The sequence below is a fragment of the Sinohyriopsis cumingii genome, unplaced genomic scaffold, assembly GCF_028554795.1.
Source record: "Sinohyriopsis cumingii isolate HCF-2022 unplaced genomic scaffold, ASM2855479v2 utg002106l, whole genome shotgun sequence".
Lineage (NCBI taxonomy): Eukaryota > Metazoa > Mollusca > Bivalvia > Unionida > Unionidae > Sinohyriopsis > Sinohyriopsis cumingii.
In genome coordinates this window covers 1,582,130-1,601,062 of record NW_028316131.1, presented here as the reverse complement: position 1 = coordinate 1,601,062, position 18,933 = coordinate 1,582,130, and the positions used below count along the sequence as shown (strand labels likewise).

At 36.5% G+C, this 18,933-nt stretch overlaps 1 protein-coding gene across 1 annotated transcript in view; it reads right to left on the bottom strand.

The window, feature by feature from the left end:
• Positions 1-10,761: 10,761 nt before the first annotated feature.
• Positions 10,762-18,933, bottom strand: part of LOC149771151 (uncharacterized) — a 28,982-nt gene continuing 20,810 nt past the window's right edge. The window contains exon 5 of the mRNA XM_089948812.1: positions 10,762-18,417. Coding sequence (XP_089804938.1) covers positions 18,413-18,417 — 5 coding nt within the window. The 3' untranslated portion in view covers positions 10,762-18,412. The remainder of the gene's footprint in view (positions 18,418-18,933) is intronic.

Genomic DNA, 18,933 nt, shown 5'->3' with positions numbered 1-18,933 from the left:
GAAGGTAGGAATATCCGGGGTGTCGGGTGTTGTCAGAGGGTAGAAACGTCCGTGTGTCCGGAGCGTTTAAGGTGCCGGAGCGTCTAATGTCTAGCGTCCGGAATGTCAAGAGTGACTAAGGTGATCCAGCTGTAGAGCCGTCAAAGGACCAGGGGTTCGGAGGGTCTAATATTTCAAGTGTCCGGAGGGTCTAATATTTCAAGTGATCCTAGTATTCCGAGGGTCCGGAGTCTATATTGGTTCTGAAATTGATTCAGAGGAGCTGTGGAGCGGATATGGTGCACGGGTGACGGAGTGCATCTCCACACATGTATTTTTAGCTGTATGCTAATTTTGGGTTAGTAAGACCCAGTGTATTATTCAGGACTGGAAGGATAGATTGTATATCCGTTCTTGTTTAGTGACATAATTTCGCTACCTGAGCGAATACATTTTTTTACTATGTGTAAAGACTTACATCGTTTACTATCTGAGTGAACTATATTCATCTTTCCATTATTGAATCATTTGTGAAATCATTTATCCTGTGTTTTAGGGTTACTGAACTAATTTATTTGTATATTTTTTCCATCTTTGAAACTGTGCGTTTTTCATGTTAAATAGATCCAATATTTGGATTATAAATACGCACACATCTTCATAATCCACTACTCATATAAATCGCCACATAGAACCATATATCTGTGTCGTCAAAATGTGTTCTGTTGTTAATCCGAAATATCCCACCCGGTTATCTTGTTACAAATGGTGTCAGAAGTGGGATCATTTCGGATATAACAGAGCACTGAAATTGTTTTATTATATTTGTATGCTTTTTGTGTGTTTCAGATGCGTTTGACAAAGCACCAAGGTTAGGTAGATACCTAATATTACTTTATTTTTTGTATTTAATATTTTGGTTGCATTTCGTGAAAGAAAATACGGTTTGTGGTAATTACGTGTTTTGTATACAACTGCACTTTAAGGTTGGTCACCACCAAACTTTTGAAATGTCTTCTATGAAAGAACTGGTAGAACTGGGGAAACAGTTTGGTTATGAGGGGGAGTCCCTTAGAAATTTCGTTCGTGAAGAACAAGCCCGGGAGAGGGATCAAAGATTAGAGGAAAGGGAAACCGAGAAGGAAATGATAGAATTAGAGAAGTGTAAGATCGAACTAGAGAAACAGGCTAAGAGGGAATTAGAAAGGGAAAAATTTGAAAGGGAACAACAAATAGAAAGGGAAAAAAGGGAAACCCAGAAGGAAATGATAGAATTAGAGAAGGGTAAGATAGAACTAGAGAAACAGGCTGAGAGGGAAAGGATAGAATGGGAAAGGGAAGCAGAGAGGGAGAAGTTAGAAAGGGAAAAACAGGTAAGGTTAGAAACTTTAGAGATGGAAGATAGAAATCGGCAGAGGGAACATCTAAGAAATTCTGAGCTATTGCAAGCTAAAAAAGAGGGGGAACATGATGTTAAACTGAGAGGTCCAAAATTGCCCCCATTTGAAGACGATAAAGATAATATGGATAGTTATCTAAATAGGTTCGAGAGGTATGCTACGGTACAAAAATGGAAGAAAGACGATTGGCCGCTCCATCTTAGCGCGTTATTGAAAGGTAAAGCGTTAGACGTGTATTCGCGTTTATCCACGGCCGATTCGCTCAATTACCCCATGTTGAAAGAGGCACTTCTCAAGAAATATGAACTAACCGAGCAAGGGTTTCGCAAGAAGTTTAAGTATAGTAAACCAGAGAGAGGCGAAACATGCACACAGTTCGTCAGTAGGACTTGCAATTATTTGCAGCGATGGGTGGAATGTGGTAAAGTCGTCAAGACATTTGAGGGTCTTGTCGATTTTTTGCTTCGTGACCAATTGTTAACAACTTGTGGCAAGGAGTTATATTTATTCTTGAAGGAAAGATCCTTCACAAATGTACATGAAATGGCCACACAGGCGGATTTGTTCGCCGAAGCTCGGGGAGGTTCGCAGAATGTCATCACGCGAGATGTCAAAGGTGGGAATCAGGTCAACGACAGAAAACCCAGGGAACCTGAAAAATCTGGTAGGAGTAACCAGGGGAAGCGGAGCGACATGCAATGTTTCATTTGCAAGGAAGTGGGTCATATGTCCCACTATTGTCCTAAGCGGAAGGGACCAGTCCAGAAAGTAGCGGTAGCCATTAGAGGCAGAAGATCGGTAAATGGAAAACGTAATGTTTCCCAGCAAGTTAAGCGGAAAGCAGTGCGTGAACCGGTGGTGCGTTCAGAGACCAGTCGCGATGTGATCCAATCAATCGGCACGTGTATTTTTCCAGAGGCACGGGTGCCGACCGCAAACGGCACTGTTAACGGACAAGAAGTCACCGTTCTACGAGACACGGGATGCACTACTGTAGTCGTGAAACGGAGCTTAGTCCGCGATGATCAATTGCTTGGGTTTAAATCACCTTGCATGTTGCTTGACCAGACAATCGACCACGTTCCAGTTGCAAGGATAATGATAGATACACCTTTTTTGACCGGGACTGTGGAAGCTTTATGCGTAGCCAACCCGATCTATGAACTGACGATTGGCAACGTACCGGGTTCTAGACTTCCAACCATAGCAGATTTCCGATTCCCTATCATCCAGGCAGTGCAAACTAGGGCTCAGGTAAAGGAGGAAAATAAACCTTTGCGTAAGTACCGAAAGCCATTACTGATATATCCCGCGAAGAATTCCAAAATGAGCAAAAACGTGACGCGTCTTTACGTGCAACCTCTGAGAAGGCATTAACGGGTACCGTGAAAAAGTGTAAGAACGGGGGTTCCTCTCACTTCCTTGTTCGAAAGGGTTTAATGTACAGGGAATACTCTACATCGGATAGAAAGTCCTTGCAATTAGTGGTTCCCCAGAAATTTAGGGCACATGTATTAAAGGTCGCGCACGAGTCGAGTATGGCAGGTCGTTTAGGCGTAAAGAAAACAACGGATAGGGTATTAAGAGAATTTTATTGGCCTGGCGTCAATAGCGACATAGCTCGGTTCTGTCACTCGTGCGACGTTTGCCAGAAGACGATCTCTAAAGGCAGGGTAACTAGAGTACCGTTAGGTCAGATGCCCTTGATAGATACTCCGTTCAAACGAGTAGCCATCGACATTGTAGGACTAATATTTCCGCATACAGATCGGAAAAACCGAAACATCTTGACACTGGTAGATTACGCTACCAGATATCCAGAAGCCATAGCTTTGCCATCAATTGAAACCGAATGTGTAGCCGAAGCGCTCGTAGACATGTTCAGCAGGGTCGGAGTGCCCGAAGAGGTTCTTACGGATTGTGGAGCGCAATTCACCTCAGATCTTATGGTAGAAATTAGTAGGTTGTTGTCCCTTAAACAGTTACGCACAACACCTTACCATCCTATGTGCAATGGATTGGTCGAGAAATTCAACGGCACATTGAAGCAAATGTTGCGGAGAATGTGTGCGGAAAGACCGAAGGATTGGGATAGATATATGAACGCCCTTCTGTTCGCATATCGTGAGGTTCCTCAGGAAAACTTGGGTTTCTCCCCGTTTGAACAGTTCGGTAGGACAGTTCGTGGTCCTATGCGAATACTTCGTGAACTGTGGACAGACGAGGTCGCGGACGAAGAAGTTAAGACCACACACCATTACGTAGTTGATTTGCGCGAAAGATTAGAAAGTACTTGTCAAATGGCGCAAGACGAACTCGCGAAATCTAGTCGTAGGTACGCCAAGTACTACAACCGAGGAACTCGGAGTAAAAAATTTGACGTAGGCGATCAAGTGTTGGTGCTTCTCCCAACGAATAACAACAAGCTGCTAGTCCAATGGAAAGGGCCATATGAAGTCAGACAGGTGAAAGGCGAAATGGATTATATCATTGATATGGAGGGGAAGTCCAAGACATTTCATGCCAATATGCTTAAACTCTACGTAGCGAGACCTGGACAAACGATTGATAAAGGGATTTTGAATGTAGTATGCGTTGCGGTGATAGAGGATAGGTCTGGTGACGAAGCGGAATTCGTCTCCAGCACAGAAATACCCCTTGAATACCCCATGGACGTTGGTAAAGAAAGTATTGACCAGATAAATGTATGCCCTGAGTTATCGGAGGGTCAACGTACACAGATTATGGAGGTTTTGTCCAAATATCCAGATGTGTTCACGGACAGACCAGGCTGTACGGGTCTAATTCGACACGAGATCAAATTGAATACCACTGAGCCTATCAGGATTAAAGGATATCCGATACCCTTTAATGCACGGGAGACAATCAGCGAAGAAGTGATGAAAATGTTAGACCAGGGAGTGATCGAACCTTCAAACTCCCCATACTCGTCCCCCGTGGTGTTAGTCAGAAAGAAAGACGGGACCAACCGGTTTTGCATCGACTTTCGGCAATTAAACAAGATCACCGTATTTGATGCAGAACCAATGCCAGATATGGAAAGTGTATTTTCAAAATTGGCAGGTCATAAATACATTTCCAAATTAGATCTAAGCAAGGGATATTGGCAGATACCCATCGCCGATAATGTCCGCGAGTTAACGGCATTCGCGACTCCCAAAGGACTGTTTCAATTTAAAGTTATGCCTTTCGGTTTAGTCAACGCCGGTGCGTCGTGCGTTCGTCTCATGCGCAAATTATTAAACGGAACGGAAAACGTCGACAGCTTCGTAGACGACATCTGTGTTTACACTCATACATGGGATGAACATGTTAAGGTATTACGCGATCTGTTCGATAGACTTCACATTGCAAATCTTTCAGTTAGGCCTACTAAGTGTAGCATAGGGTATTCCAGTCTGGAATGTTTGGGACATCTGGTAAGTGGACTAGGCCAGTTGCAACCTCATCCAGATAAAATAGGAGCAATCAGGGATGCCCCTAGACCAGAGACAAAAAAACAAGTAAGGTCTTTCCTAGGTCTAATCGGGTTCTACAGGAAATTCGTCCCCAACTTTTCGGCTATTGCCAGCCCATTAACGGATTTGACTAGGAAGGGGCAACCGAATAAAGTTTCATGGGGTGTATGCCAGGAAAAAGCGTTTAACACTCTAAAACACAAACTGGTAAGTGCACCAATTTTAAAGTTGCCGGAAATAGATAAACCTTTTGTACTGAGGACTGATGCGTCCGATACGGGTCTTGGGGTTGTTTTGCTACAGGAGCAAGGGGGGATGAAATTGCCCATTGCTTATGCAAGTAGGAAATTGCTCCCTAGAGAGAAAAAGTACTCCGTGATTGAAAAGGAATGCCTAGGTTTAGTATGGGGAATAGGAAAATTCCATACGTATCTTTTTGAGGGAGTTTACCTTGCAAACGGACCATCAGCCGCTTTTATATTTGAATAAAGCAAAGGTCACCAACGCAAGATTGATGCGTTGGGAATTGTCTTTGCAACCATACAGTTTTCGAATCGAGGCAATTCGAGGGTCAGAAAATGTGCGAGCTGATTTTTTAAGTAGGGTGTAAGTAGCAAATCATTTCGTTCGGTCTGAAAATTGGAAGTTTTAATAATGATTCATTGTTCACATTCCGTGATTGTTCTAAAAGTGATACCACTTTTTTCAGGGGGGAGGTATTGTCACGGAATGGTGTAAAGGTTGTTAATTAAATACATGTACTCGGGTTTTGTTTCTTTTCTCTGTACAACGATACCCGAGGGTGATTATAATATGGTCTATGTATTTCGAAATCGTGAGTACGATTCGTACTGTGCCACACGTGCAAGGTGCCTTTGATAAAGAATAACGAAAATGCTAAAGGTATAAATACGTCACTACATGTAAAGGACCTTTACAATACTAATGGTTTTGTCAGCAAGCGGCCTGCTAAAAGGATTCGCACAACTCCAGCTGTAGGGGTAGGTAATTTTTGGGTTTTAAGTGATAACTAGTGTATTACCATATTTGCCTTTGCATGTTTGTTATAGTTTTCTTTACATACCATAATGCGTGCATTTTTTTATTCTTGTTGCGACGTAGTGCAGGACTTATATTGGTAATGTAAAGCTACATTTTTTTTAAAAAGAATTGTTTACTATTGTCTTATCAAGCAGGGTTAGGTTTACTATTGAACCTCTGTTTTGTAATTGCCATTATAATATAATCTTTTTAACTTACCATGTATAACGTCCTTACGTTATGTCTGTATCAAGTTTAGTACACTGTATCGGGTATATTTTCAAGTGAGTGTTTTGAAGGTAGGAATATCCGGGGTGTCGGGTGTTGTCAGAGGGTAGAAACGTCCGTGTGTCCGGAGCGTTTAAGGTGCCGGAGCGTCTAATGTCTAGCGTCCGGAATGTCAAGAGTGACTAAGGTGATCCAGCTGTAGAGCCGTCAAAGGACCAGGGGTCCGGAGGGTCTAATATTTCAAGTGTCCGGAGGGTCTAATATTTCAAGTGATCCTAGTATTCCGAGGGTCCGGAGTCTATATTGGTTCTGAAATTGATTCAGAGGAGCTGTGGAGCGGATATGGTGCACGGGTGACGGAGTGCATCTCCACACATGTATTTTTAGCTGTATGCTAATTTTGGGTTAGTAAGACCCAGTGTATTATTCAGGACTGGAAGGATAGATTGTATATCCGTTCTTGTTTAGTGACATAATTTCGCTACCTGAGCGAATACATTTTTTTACTATGTGTAAAGACTTGCATCGTTTACTATCTGAGTGAACTATATTCATCTTTCCATTATTGAATCATTTGTGAAATCATTTATCCTGTGTTTTAGGGTTACTGAACTAATTTATTTGTATATATTTTTTCCATCTTTGAAACTGTGCGTTTTTCATGTTAAATAGATCCAATATTTGGATTATAAATACGCACACATCTTCATAATCCACTACTCATATAAATCGCCACATTAAACCATATATCTGTGTCGTCAAAACGTGTTCTGTTGTTAATCCGAAATATCCCACCCGGTTATCTTGTTACAGTGATGTTTCCAATGTATTGCTCGAAATGAACCCAGTGGAGATAGACTTATTTCTTCAACCGTTTGAGGAAGAGGTAAAGGTGTAGGAAAGATATCAACGCATAACTTCAGGTGAAGTGGAATTTTTTAAAACAATCAGTCTGATCAAATACCAGACGGGGCGACGTAACGAGAAATACAAATGTTGAGCAATGGTAATTGGATGTGAAACCTATGACAATAGAAAACATCCACTAAGCTCTAAAAAATAACTACGCAAACGTAAAGGATCTCAAAATGAACCTACTTCCCATAAGGCATTGGAATACTTTTAAAAGGTAAGGGATACACACTTTCTGTTAGAACAGCTCCCTCACTAGATTCTGTCCAGGAAGTGTGGAAAACAAAACCTTGTAAGTAAGGGTTCAATAATTACAATCTATTTCTTCGTTCAATTTTAATTGTGCATATTTTTCATAGTTGGTGCACATCGATTATCCAATATGTCATTGATTCTTATAGATGAAATTCGTCGCTCGAACCTCTTCCCGATAGATAAAATGTCAAAGAAGGGCCCATGTCGAAATTCTTTAAAGAGGGAACTAATGGCCCAACTGTATACATAAGATATACTCTTCTTACCGAATGCGTTGTACCAGCCCCTCCACGTATTCTATATAACCCTCCGGTATCTCGAAATCGGCTAGACGGATTTATTGATAACTTTGTGTGCTGTTGGAACAGATCTCTGACTAGAAAATGTCCAAGAAAGGTTGAAATCAAGATCGCCTAGGTAGGGCTTTGTTGCTAATAAATATTGATATAACTGAACCAATTTGAGTATGTTTTCATACCCGGTACCGATATGCGTGTTTCCCCATTTCCAAGGACTTAAAGTCTCCTCTAAGCATATTATGACCTCACAAGGTAAATCTCCAATTTCATGCTTGTATGGTGTTTTTAGTGATTTGACGTTAGCTTCAATAATTACTTAGCTTTTCGAAAATGAATATTCCTACTTCAAGTATACTAAAACTTCGCGCCATGTACCACAATAAACAAGCAAAGAAACTAAAACAACTAACTAATCCTATTTCAAATTATTTGACATGTATATCTACCATTATCATAAACACTTCCCACATATAGTCGGTGATCTGTACGTATTCAGCTTTATATAGCTGGTACCAACAGAAATCCAGTCGTATTTCAACAATAGGGTTAGAATAATACCAATGTATGCCCTGAAGACTATTCATTGGCAATAACCTAGTGGTATCCAATTAAATAACTTTAACATAAAATTGAAAATAACTTCCGATTGGGAAGAATATCTGGAGTAACATTAAAGGGATGGCAAAATTTGGAAGGAACCAAGAGGGAACACACGATGCCGAAAATATTTTAGACTTGAATGCAGAAGGAAATTGATCAAGTCACCATTTCAAAGAGTTTTAATGTAAACGACTACTCTAGGCCATCAGATACAACAGGCATATGTGCCTGACACAAGTACCAAAGAATGGGCTGTTTGATACTGACGATGTTTGGTTTCGCTCTTTGTATAATAGATATAGTTCACATCCAAACTAAAATGTATCAAAAAGATCTATAGAAACCACCACCAAAATAAATAAAATATATTAATAGGTCTACATCAAAAGACATACAATTTCAAGAAGAAAACAAAACACAATGGGAGACAGAGAGAGAGATGGAAATAAAGAGATAGAGCACGTATACTAACTTTACAAACAATATATAAATCAGCAGGTTTATGAGCATGTACTGTTTCATTTGAACTTTTATTTGCTCTTAATAACATTGTTTCAGCCCATACTTAGAATCTCGTGAAACTCGGTGACATCAAAATGAATATCAATCCTTATTTCAAGGTATTACCAAGACCGACGGGATATAAAACCACAGGGACGTTTATGAAGGTTGCTGCTGGAACACGTAATAGACTGATTTCGTATGAACACAAACGTCTATATAAGTTTTGAAATAAATAACGTTGGCAACTAGTTTCTGCATTGGATCACTTTTCCTGCAGCTGATATTTGGAAGTGAAATCACTATTACAATCTGCAACTGGCTAAAACTAAAAACGATCGATAGTTGATTCTATGTATCGATATAACTTCTAGTCAAAGCTATCAAGCACTAGAGTTGTGCTATTGAAACAGCTTAATTTGTTGGTCCTTTTTCGTAACTGCACTCGAGCAGTTTTAACAAGAAGTGGGACTTGTGTTCTTTTGAAGGACACAATGAGGCAGTCGACCCAGAATGGTATGGGTGGATGTCGGACCTAATACTTTTTCAACTGAGTTAACGAGTCGGTCTACACATGTTTTGACACAGTTACCAGATTCAACCAGCCAATTTGATTCTTATTATCTGCAAATTGTTTTATACAATCTACACACTAACCAGATTAGAATCAATCTTAGTGCTATGAATTTATTCATAATGTATCGAGTGATGTTTATATATATATATATATATATATATATATATATATATATATATTTTGGAAGATATTGCGAAATGTGCATGACATTTAGTGCATATGCAGACCAACATGGAAAGGAACAGTGTGTAGACAGATGGGGCAAATTCATCTAATACAAGTCATGTCATACTATTCGAAGACAGACAATACCAATTGTAAAATACTACAGATACAATTCTAACATTAGATAATGGTTACGAGGAGGACTGTCGACCTAATGTGTTTTTGTTATGTATTGTACTTTATTTACCCCGTCTCGTGTGAAGTTTATGCAGATGTATATATTAGAGCTATGAATTTGTTCTATACTATGACCCTAGGCATGTTTCTAGTGGGTTTTGAGGGATCCACTGGTCTTCGATTGCTGCATAAGTAACTTAGCCATAAGTATTTGGAGAAGCTGTATATTTTGTCATGTATGAGCGATCTCAATGTATTCCAAGTAAAGAACCGAAGATGGCGACTAAGGGTATGCAGGAGATTGGTATTGTTTTTCATCAGGAACTTAGGAACCTAATACATATGTAATTGTATAGTAGATGAACAGATCTTTAAATATAGACATATTTTGCCCATTCAGTCATGTACGTCGGCTTAATTCCGGCAAAGTGGGATTATTAATTTATCGAGTGGGGCACACCCACACGCACTCATGATGATTATATATTGTAATGTCTAGTAAGTCTATAATACTTTAGGCTATGAACAACATTTCAGTTAGTACCAAGGGACCCATCCTAAGGGCGTCATTAAGGGACCCAAATACCAGCCTTGCTTGCCTTCTCATGATTTACTGATAGTGCATATGTTAGCATACGAAGTAGTGATCCGTATAAATTTCAGGTTAACCTATAGAATACGAACAAAGACGTATACATAACCAAGGAGAAATGTTGATTTTAACAAATTAGCGGCCAGGTAATGACAATATTCTCAAGGTTATTATGTTTATTAGATAGCTCCATGCATCATAGTGAGTGGCCACAAAATCATATTTAAATATCTAGAAATTAGGAGGTTGCTTTTTCCTCTCCACGTTCATATGCTACATTTGGGGTCAGATTCACTGTGATGATTAATTGCAATCCATGTTTCATAAATAGTAAGGGCCGTGTGTTTCATTAAATTAAAACTGGTATTTGAAATTTTTCCATTGAATTGTTGTTACGAATCTGGCTCTGAAAATATATTAGTGATGTCAAATGTTTTGTGGATTTACTAACAGGAATATAGGTAACATGGTTATCTGGTCTTTTGCTGAATCTATATATTGTGTTTCTTACATAAACTAAATAATCAAATTCTACTAAACAGAACCAAGAACACTATTTAATTTTACTATTTAATTTTATTTGAAACTGATCAAACAATGTTAGCATTTGTTAAAAATATTAGTATGTTTAATTAGGTTAGATCATAACAAAACACAAAATGACTATATTGTTTAAGCATCTAAACAAGTATTCAACACTAATTCAACCCTGGTGGTTGTAAATAGTAATGTACTGTAGTACTAGAAGAATTTTATTTATTTTTTTCAGTCAATTTTGTTTTTAAAAAGCTATTATTAAAATGTTGTTGTACGATTACAATATTTTCTACTAGCATGTCTATCCAAATAACCTGAAGAGTTATATTTGGTCTCCATTAGAAATCCATAGACAAAACGTTCCCTCTAACGGATTTGTAGTGTTCTGTGAGCAGGACCAATTCATCATTTGCAATCTGCAAAATTTGTACTCTTATAACTGTTTTGACAATGTAACAAAACGTGTACTAGTATGGTCTCTTTGAAAGAATGAATCAAAAGTATAAACCGTCGCTTCTCTGAAAATATAGTTAAACGTGTACTTGCATAGCCACTTTGAAAAACTAACAAAATATGTTCTAAAATAGTATCTTTAGAAAGTGTAAGAAAATTAGTAATCCCATAGCCTCACTGAAACATGTTACAAACCGTGCTAAAAAGTCTATTTGAAAAAATGCAAAAAATGTATCCATTATTATAATGAAAACTACTACTTTAAACAATAAAAAATAAACAAAAACGCATATACTTTAGTTTCAAATCAAGAAAACAAATTGAAAAGAAAATGCAATTGCTATTCTTTGTAGTGTTGCATTTAGCATCCGAAAGGCAGTGGAAACGGTCCGTCTCCCTCCAGAATTGGGTGACACACATATCAAGAGGGACAAAGGAAACAAGAAGCACTTATTGCAACAGAAGGTCTGTAAAGATGAGATAATGTTATTATTGCTGCCTTAACTTTCTTATATTTATGTGGGCGCTTTCATAATTACAATATACCTTTCCTCACGAGATCAGGTAACTCTTGTAAACAATAACGTTTTGTACTATATGGTTAACCTGTTCTTGATCTTATTTCACGTAAACAGTTACTCTTTCTCTACCAGCACCTATTATAATGAATACCCATGTTTTATTAATTCAGTTTGAAAGTAATAAATCAAGGCTCAGTGTGTAATTGCATACATTGGTCTCTTTTATCATTAACTTAGCTTGAAAATATAGTAAATATTCGTTGTTGAATGATTTATATTGCCAGTTTCATTGTTTTGTTACTGATACCCACTGCCATCCTACAGTTATTAATACCTGTACTGATTTTTACCGTTACTAAAACTAACATAGACGTGGATGTACATCCGCTAAAGCAAAGTTGTAGTTACATTTTTCAAATTTTGTCCCTAACAAAATAGCTTGCTTCGTAGATTTAAGACTTAAAATGGATCCCTACTATATATTCAGCAATTTTGCTTATTAATGGTATCTATACGACACAATAAAATGTTTAGCCTTTTGCAAAGTATTGAAACATAGAGAGAAGAATATTACATTTAGATCACACAACAGCATTGACAGTTTAAAAATGATTTCAAAAGTAAACAATGCAGGACATTAACAGCAGGAGTGTCACAACAAATCATAATTGCGAAAACAACTTGGATATTCAGAATTACTAATTCTAGTTATCCACACTCAGTGAAATAGGGGAAACTCAGAAAACCATGTGTATTCAAATCTACACACATTATTGCTAAACATTATTGCTAAATTAATTACAATTATACTTATAGCACACATTTTTATACAATTAAAAATACATCAAACATTGTGATAGTTTGTATACAGGTGTACAATTACCAAAAATAGTCAATTCAATACAACTCATTGAATTTAATTGACTGGATGTTGATTTTATGTGCCTTTGTACAAGACCTATGCCAAATTCTTTTTCTTTTGTAAATGATTTCTCACTTAACACCAATATTACATATTATAAAAGACTTATCAAAAATGGAGATTAGTCACATGCATTACATAAATGTTTTACATGATTTGTCCATAAATACTAGTATGTCATATTATAAAGGAAGTCTCAACAAACGAGTTTACTTACATGCATAACATACATGTAAGCACCTAGATAAATTCCACCTGTTCCCAATAATAAAGTGCATGAATACTAATTTAAACATGTGATGTTTTCTAATAATATCTCGAGGATCTAAGATAAGTAATGCTTTATTACTGGACATATATACTGATCTGAAGAGCTTTCTATTTTTTTTGACCCTTGGTGAGTGTACGACGGAAATCAGTCTGCATAATCATCTGTGTATATTGTCAATAGTCGCATCATTACATTTACTGGTTATACCTCAGCCATTCTCCAGTCTGAGATTTTGGAGATAAAGAATGGCTTATGGATATGGAAGATGTGCATAATGAATTAATGTGAATAGAATGTATTTGCCTGTACTAGGTTATATTCATTTAGCTGTTATCATTGATGTACATTGATTTCACAGGGGTGAATAAAACTCACAGAAACGTGACATGCTTCCATTGTGAAAATACTAGCCCGGAAATATTGAATGTAAAGTCTACGAACTATGTGCTAATAACAAAAATTTCATCATCATCAGATTGTATCATGCAAGCGACTGGAAACTAAACCTCATTACACAATAATAAATTATGTACAGCAAGCAATCATCTACTCAGGGGTTAAAAATGTAGCAAATAACATGAATAATAGAAAAGTAACGTTGTAATCAGTAAGTAGACATCACTGGTTACATATGAAGAGTCATAAAATAATTGCTTGCTCAATTTTATCATTTTGCTCTATTAAAAATTTTATTTTAGATTTGCTGTGTAAAGACTTATTGTAGTTATGGTACAACAAAATAACAATTTGCATCTGAAATCGTATATAGGATCTTATATACACTGTCAATTCATTCAACTACTTCCCCATTTATAATTTAGCTGTATACGTATCGAAAAACAAAACATGACACTTGATAAATGTTTGTTGCTCAACCTTTCCAATTAATAAAATCATGAAATTCACTAGAACACTTTGACCACTTAATGTGTCTTAGTCAAAACGGATTACATGCATTTAACTGTTGTACAAATAAGGCTTGAAGGAAAACACTGTCATGTAAACGGGGTAAATATGAAGTATCCATAGACATAATGTATATCAGAACAAAATATCTCACACAAGTACTTGTTGTTGTTGTTGTTGTTGTGATTTGGATTTTTAACGTAGCTTTAACAATTTTTCAGTCATATCGCTACGATGTCTGCAATGTGGCAGTTTATAGTGATGTATAGCACTGGGGCATCATGCCGCAGACATGTAGCATGATGTCCCACCCAGTCACATTATCCTGACACCGGGCCGACCAGTCCTAACACTAACCTCTTAATGCTGAGCGCCAAGCGAGGCAGCTGTTAGTACCGTTTTTGTAAGTATTTGGTATGACTCGGCCGGGGATCGAACCCACGACCTCCCGCATCCGAGTCGGACGCTACAAGTACTAATGTAACAAATGACATGCAATTGCATATGTTCTAAATCTTACAAGTCAAAAGCCTTGGCAAACGAAAAGCTACAATTATTCAACTAGTATCATTTTATTATGGAGTAGCATAAACTGAAGATTAATAAAAGGTTTTATTGTGAAGTGACAAAAACCTACATAAGTTACTACTTTCTGATTTCTTAATACAATCAGTGAGTTCAAGATACTAATATAAATGTATGATATATACGAATTGGGTTGATAAAATATTGTATTACTGACTTTTCATGTGTAAAATATATTACAAAATGACGAACATAGTGAGATACAATTTTTGCAGAATGTTAGTGTAATACTGATGTCAAAATTTGTAATGCAGGTTGTCGTTTTCTTATTCAAAAATAACATGGTGTGCAGGAAGTGCCTAAACCTCCAAAGCCCCACATGAAACACATCATGGCAGTCCTTAGTTCCAGATCATTCATTCCAGACGTAGTCCCACACCACATTTTTAGTTGTTGCTGTTGTTGTTGTTATGGTATTGAACGCCATTTCGTAGCATCAAATGTTATATATGATGGCCAGTATAACTGGTTGATGACAAACCCGGGGAAAACCCCGGTAAGAACCATCGACCCATAAGAAGCTTGAGACTCGAACCCATGCATAAAGAAATGGCATGGCACTGATTGGTAAAGCCGAGCGATTTAAACCACTCTGCTACTCGGGGAACTCCTCTTTGGACTTTTTCAACTAAATAGAACGGGTTTTGTTTGGGTTTGTTTCCTCATTTTTTCCATACAATTCTTATACACAACTTACGAGAAATGGACATAAAAAATGAACGTTTAGTGCTTAAGTTAGTAATTATGCATGCTTTCTACAGAATTAAGTGAGTGCAAAGTGAACTATTACTTTAATACTGCTGACTTTATTGACTATCTAATATGAGTACTTGACTGTAACATCTAATGTTGCGCTATCAACTAATACCAATAATACCAATTCGTACCTCGGTCATATTCGTTGCTATTGACTGAATGGCTAACTAGTTCACCAGATCGATAACCAGGATATAGATACATAACTGAAAGTTCAGAATACACGGAAAAAGCTCAAATTGTAGAAACAAAACGTTTTAATAGTGATTTTCAACAAAAATGCAAAATGCTAATATCACTTTTAGATCTAACACTTAGGGTATATATCGGTCACTGAACACTAGCTCAAGCACATCTGTTCTCAAACAAATTGCTTTTTACTGGGATTAGATTGGTTGTTGGGTTAAATAGGTGTTTGATTTTGCGCAATGCTTGATATGCTTCGGAAAGGATCAATGAAAGCAAATCCTTCTATTTCTTTTCTTGCGGCTTTTTTGTAGGACACTGTCTATTAAGAAAGCAATTGAAAGCCCACTTAGACAATGGCAAATGAGGAACTGAATCTTCTAAATAACTTAAATTGTTCCACGTTCTATCAAAACATGCAGACCTGAGCGAGCAATTATATAACTGTAATTTGTATACACATTCAGCAAAATCAGTATTATGTAGTTTAAGTTTTAATGTGCACGTCTGTCAATTTAAAACATGATTGTATAGATCTTTATCTTGTATACAATAAACTCAAAATATAATTTTAAAAAGCAAACGCTTAGAAATATAAATTAAAGTTGTCAAGTATTTAAATATGGCCTTAATTGTGTTTAATCCGTAGTCTCATTTGAATAAACGTACGATATGGACTAAAACACTGTCCGAGCCAGTTGTGCACCAGCTACAGGTAACTCGTGGAATGAGCTTCCTCTGTCCACATCTAACTTTTATGTATCATACCTTTTGACAAATATATATTTAAATGTATTATTTCGCGATTTTACATTTCTGGCATAATACTTGTTTGAAATGAGATGAAGCGTTTGCAAGAACACTTCAATAAAAGTGAATAATTATGAATTGACAGTTGATGACTTTTCAATAAATTTGTATTGAATATTGAACAAAACCTGAAAATGTTGATATGAACTGAAAACTGTTATATACGCTTCCAGTTTCTCTTTAAAACACACAAAAAATTTAAATGCCGAAATATAGTTTATCACAGTCATATTACAAGTGTTTTATAAAACAATCTACATTTGTTTTGCTCTACTTTTTAGTACTTAATACTGGTTTGATTTTTAAAGAAAAAGAATTCCCTACGTTTTTCTCATTTGTTACCCTGGTTATTAAAAAAAGAGCTATATGCCCTATCCAAAACAAATTCATAATTATATAGCTTTAAGTCTTTTTAAATTAACTTTTGATTCCATTGATCTTGGTGTTTATACCTACTATGGATATAAACTTCTGAAACGACTGCTAGGTCTATTTGGCCATTTTTAATTTATTGAGTTAAAAGTAAATTGGAAAACACATGACAATAACAGTTTTATAAAAGTCTATGTATTTTATAACACATTTCTTGCACATTCCGAAACTAATGTTTTCTACCTTGGTGAAATTCGTTTTCCTTATTATAAAAACTGTTACAATGGGGTACGTTGAACTAGCGCAATCTCATTTTTCGATCACAGGTACAACCATCATAATCAACGATCTGCTTTACGTTTGCACAGTTACTACATACAAAGCGATATCAGTCACAGTTCATGAAAGCAGCATGCAGACATACCAAAACTCTTTTTCCATGCATGTTGCAAATGCGAACTACTCCTTAAACTGGTCACTCTCGCAAATGTTCTTAATAACTGTATAGCGGAACCTTTGCATATATTAGGAAATAAATTAACATAATATGACCATTTACAAAAATGTTCTTAGTGATTTACTGTACATGAGCAATATATTCATAAGAGCTGATAACGTTGTCTTCAAGAATACGATCCGCATTGTCTAATTTGTCATGCAATTTTCTATTGATTATGTTTTGAAATGTACAGCAAATAAAAGTAAAATAATTAACATTTTCTTTCATAACTGAATTGCCGACATCTTAAAAGAAATATGTCTCCATATAAACATTAGATGAGAAAAACAATTAAAATCGTTATCCATTAATGATGTTTGAAACAGTTGCAGTGTATGCACAATTAGGTGAAACCATGATATTTAGTTATATAACAGAAAATAAACAGAACGAAATTTAACTAGTATTTACCACTAAGTACAGAAAACGTGGTCTTATAGCAATTTAACCAATATTACTTCATTACGATCCAAACTCTAAATAATGAACCTGTCCAAACTCTACATAATTTTAAAATCCTTTTTGAGTCCTTTCAAATAAAGTTTTCTGAGTATTAGCAAAGATTCGATATTTTCCTGCATGTGGAAGAGAAACTGCTGTGAAACATAACTTATACCTCCATACAAATTTAACAAGTTTATCAACGACAACGACAAAATCATCTTGTTATTAATATCAAATCTAGTTATAACTTTTTCAAAGGGAAAATTTCAGAAAAAAGAAAACCTTAAGATCCCACGAGTGTTCTTCATTGAGAGCTTTCACAGGATAATCATAGCATCTAGGCATGAAATGTTATTTATGATTATGGTAATCTTGTTACTGCAAGATAAATGACATCCAATGTATTAATTTACTTGAAAAATGTAAATACAAATTTTCCAGCCTCATTACCTGAGGCTAATGAGAGTATAATTTTACGCTGAAAATAGCTGTCGAGAAACTCTAATTCATGAACCGTACGAAGAAAGAACAGAGGTAAAAAACTACATTCGTGTATTATACATACAAAACAGGCAGTTAGCTTGCCTATGATATCAAATATACACAATCGATCAATAAAATAATCTATTATATCGGTACCAGTTAATGTAAAGACTGCTACTAAGAATGTCTCTTTAGTTTAGTGCATTCAATTTATATACTACTCAAGCTACAATTTTATTTCTTGGTAATTAAAACCATATAGTGCTGACAATTATAAAAGGCACCTCATGCAACGTGCTCAACCTATGCACAAAAAAAACATAGCAGGTATGGATTTATTGTCCTCAGAAGCAGGTATTCACTGATTTGCCACCGAGTTCAGGACGTTCCTTGTATATATGATCGCTATGGAGTTGCAGGACATAGGAATGAGCCAGCCATTTTGCCAGAAGATAAGTGGCATTAGTCTGAAATACAATAATAAAATAAAATTATCAGGTTAAACAGTACAATAATAAATTAACAATTGTAGTACATTGACATAAATCCGATCCCCACTGTCATTTCAAAACCGTAAACAACACACTTATTCAGCAGTCGCTAACATATATTATAGGGCAGTGCACAGGGTGACCTAACAATTCACGCAAAATTCCTTACTTTTATCTGTAGTTGGGAAATATATTCCACATCTAAATTAAGCCGATAAAGACATATTTAGACACAGCGCAAACGTTTGCGGGATAAATGATTCTAAAAGTATCTGTCCTAAAATGATCTGTCCAGTTTGAGTGTTTTATCAGGCTACACCTTCATTCCATTTTAGAACAATACTATTGTCAGGATAAAGAGTGGCAACGCATCATAACGCGGCACAGAAACGTTTTATTTGGAATATTGAGTCCTGTTGTTGATAATATTAGACCACATCGCTAAATCATCGTTACTTTTTTATTAGCTCTGACCATTCGAGACGCTCATCG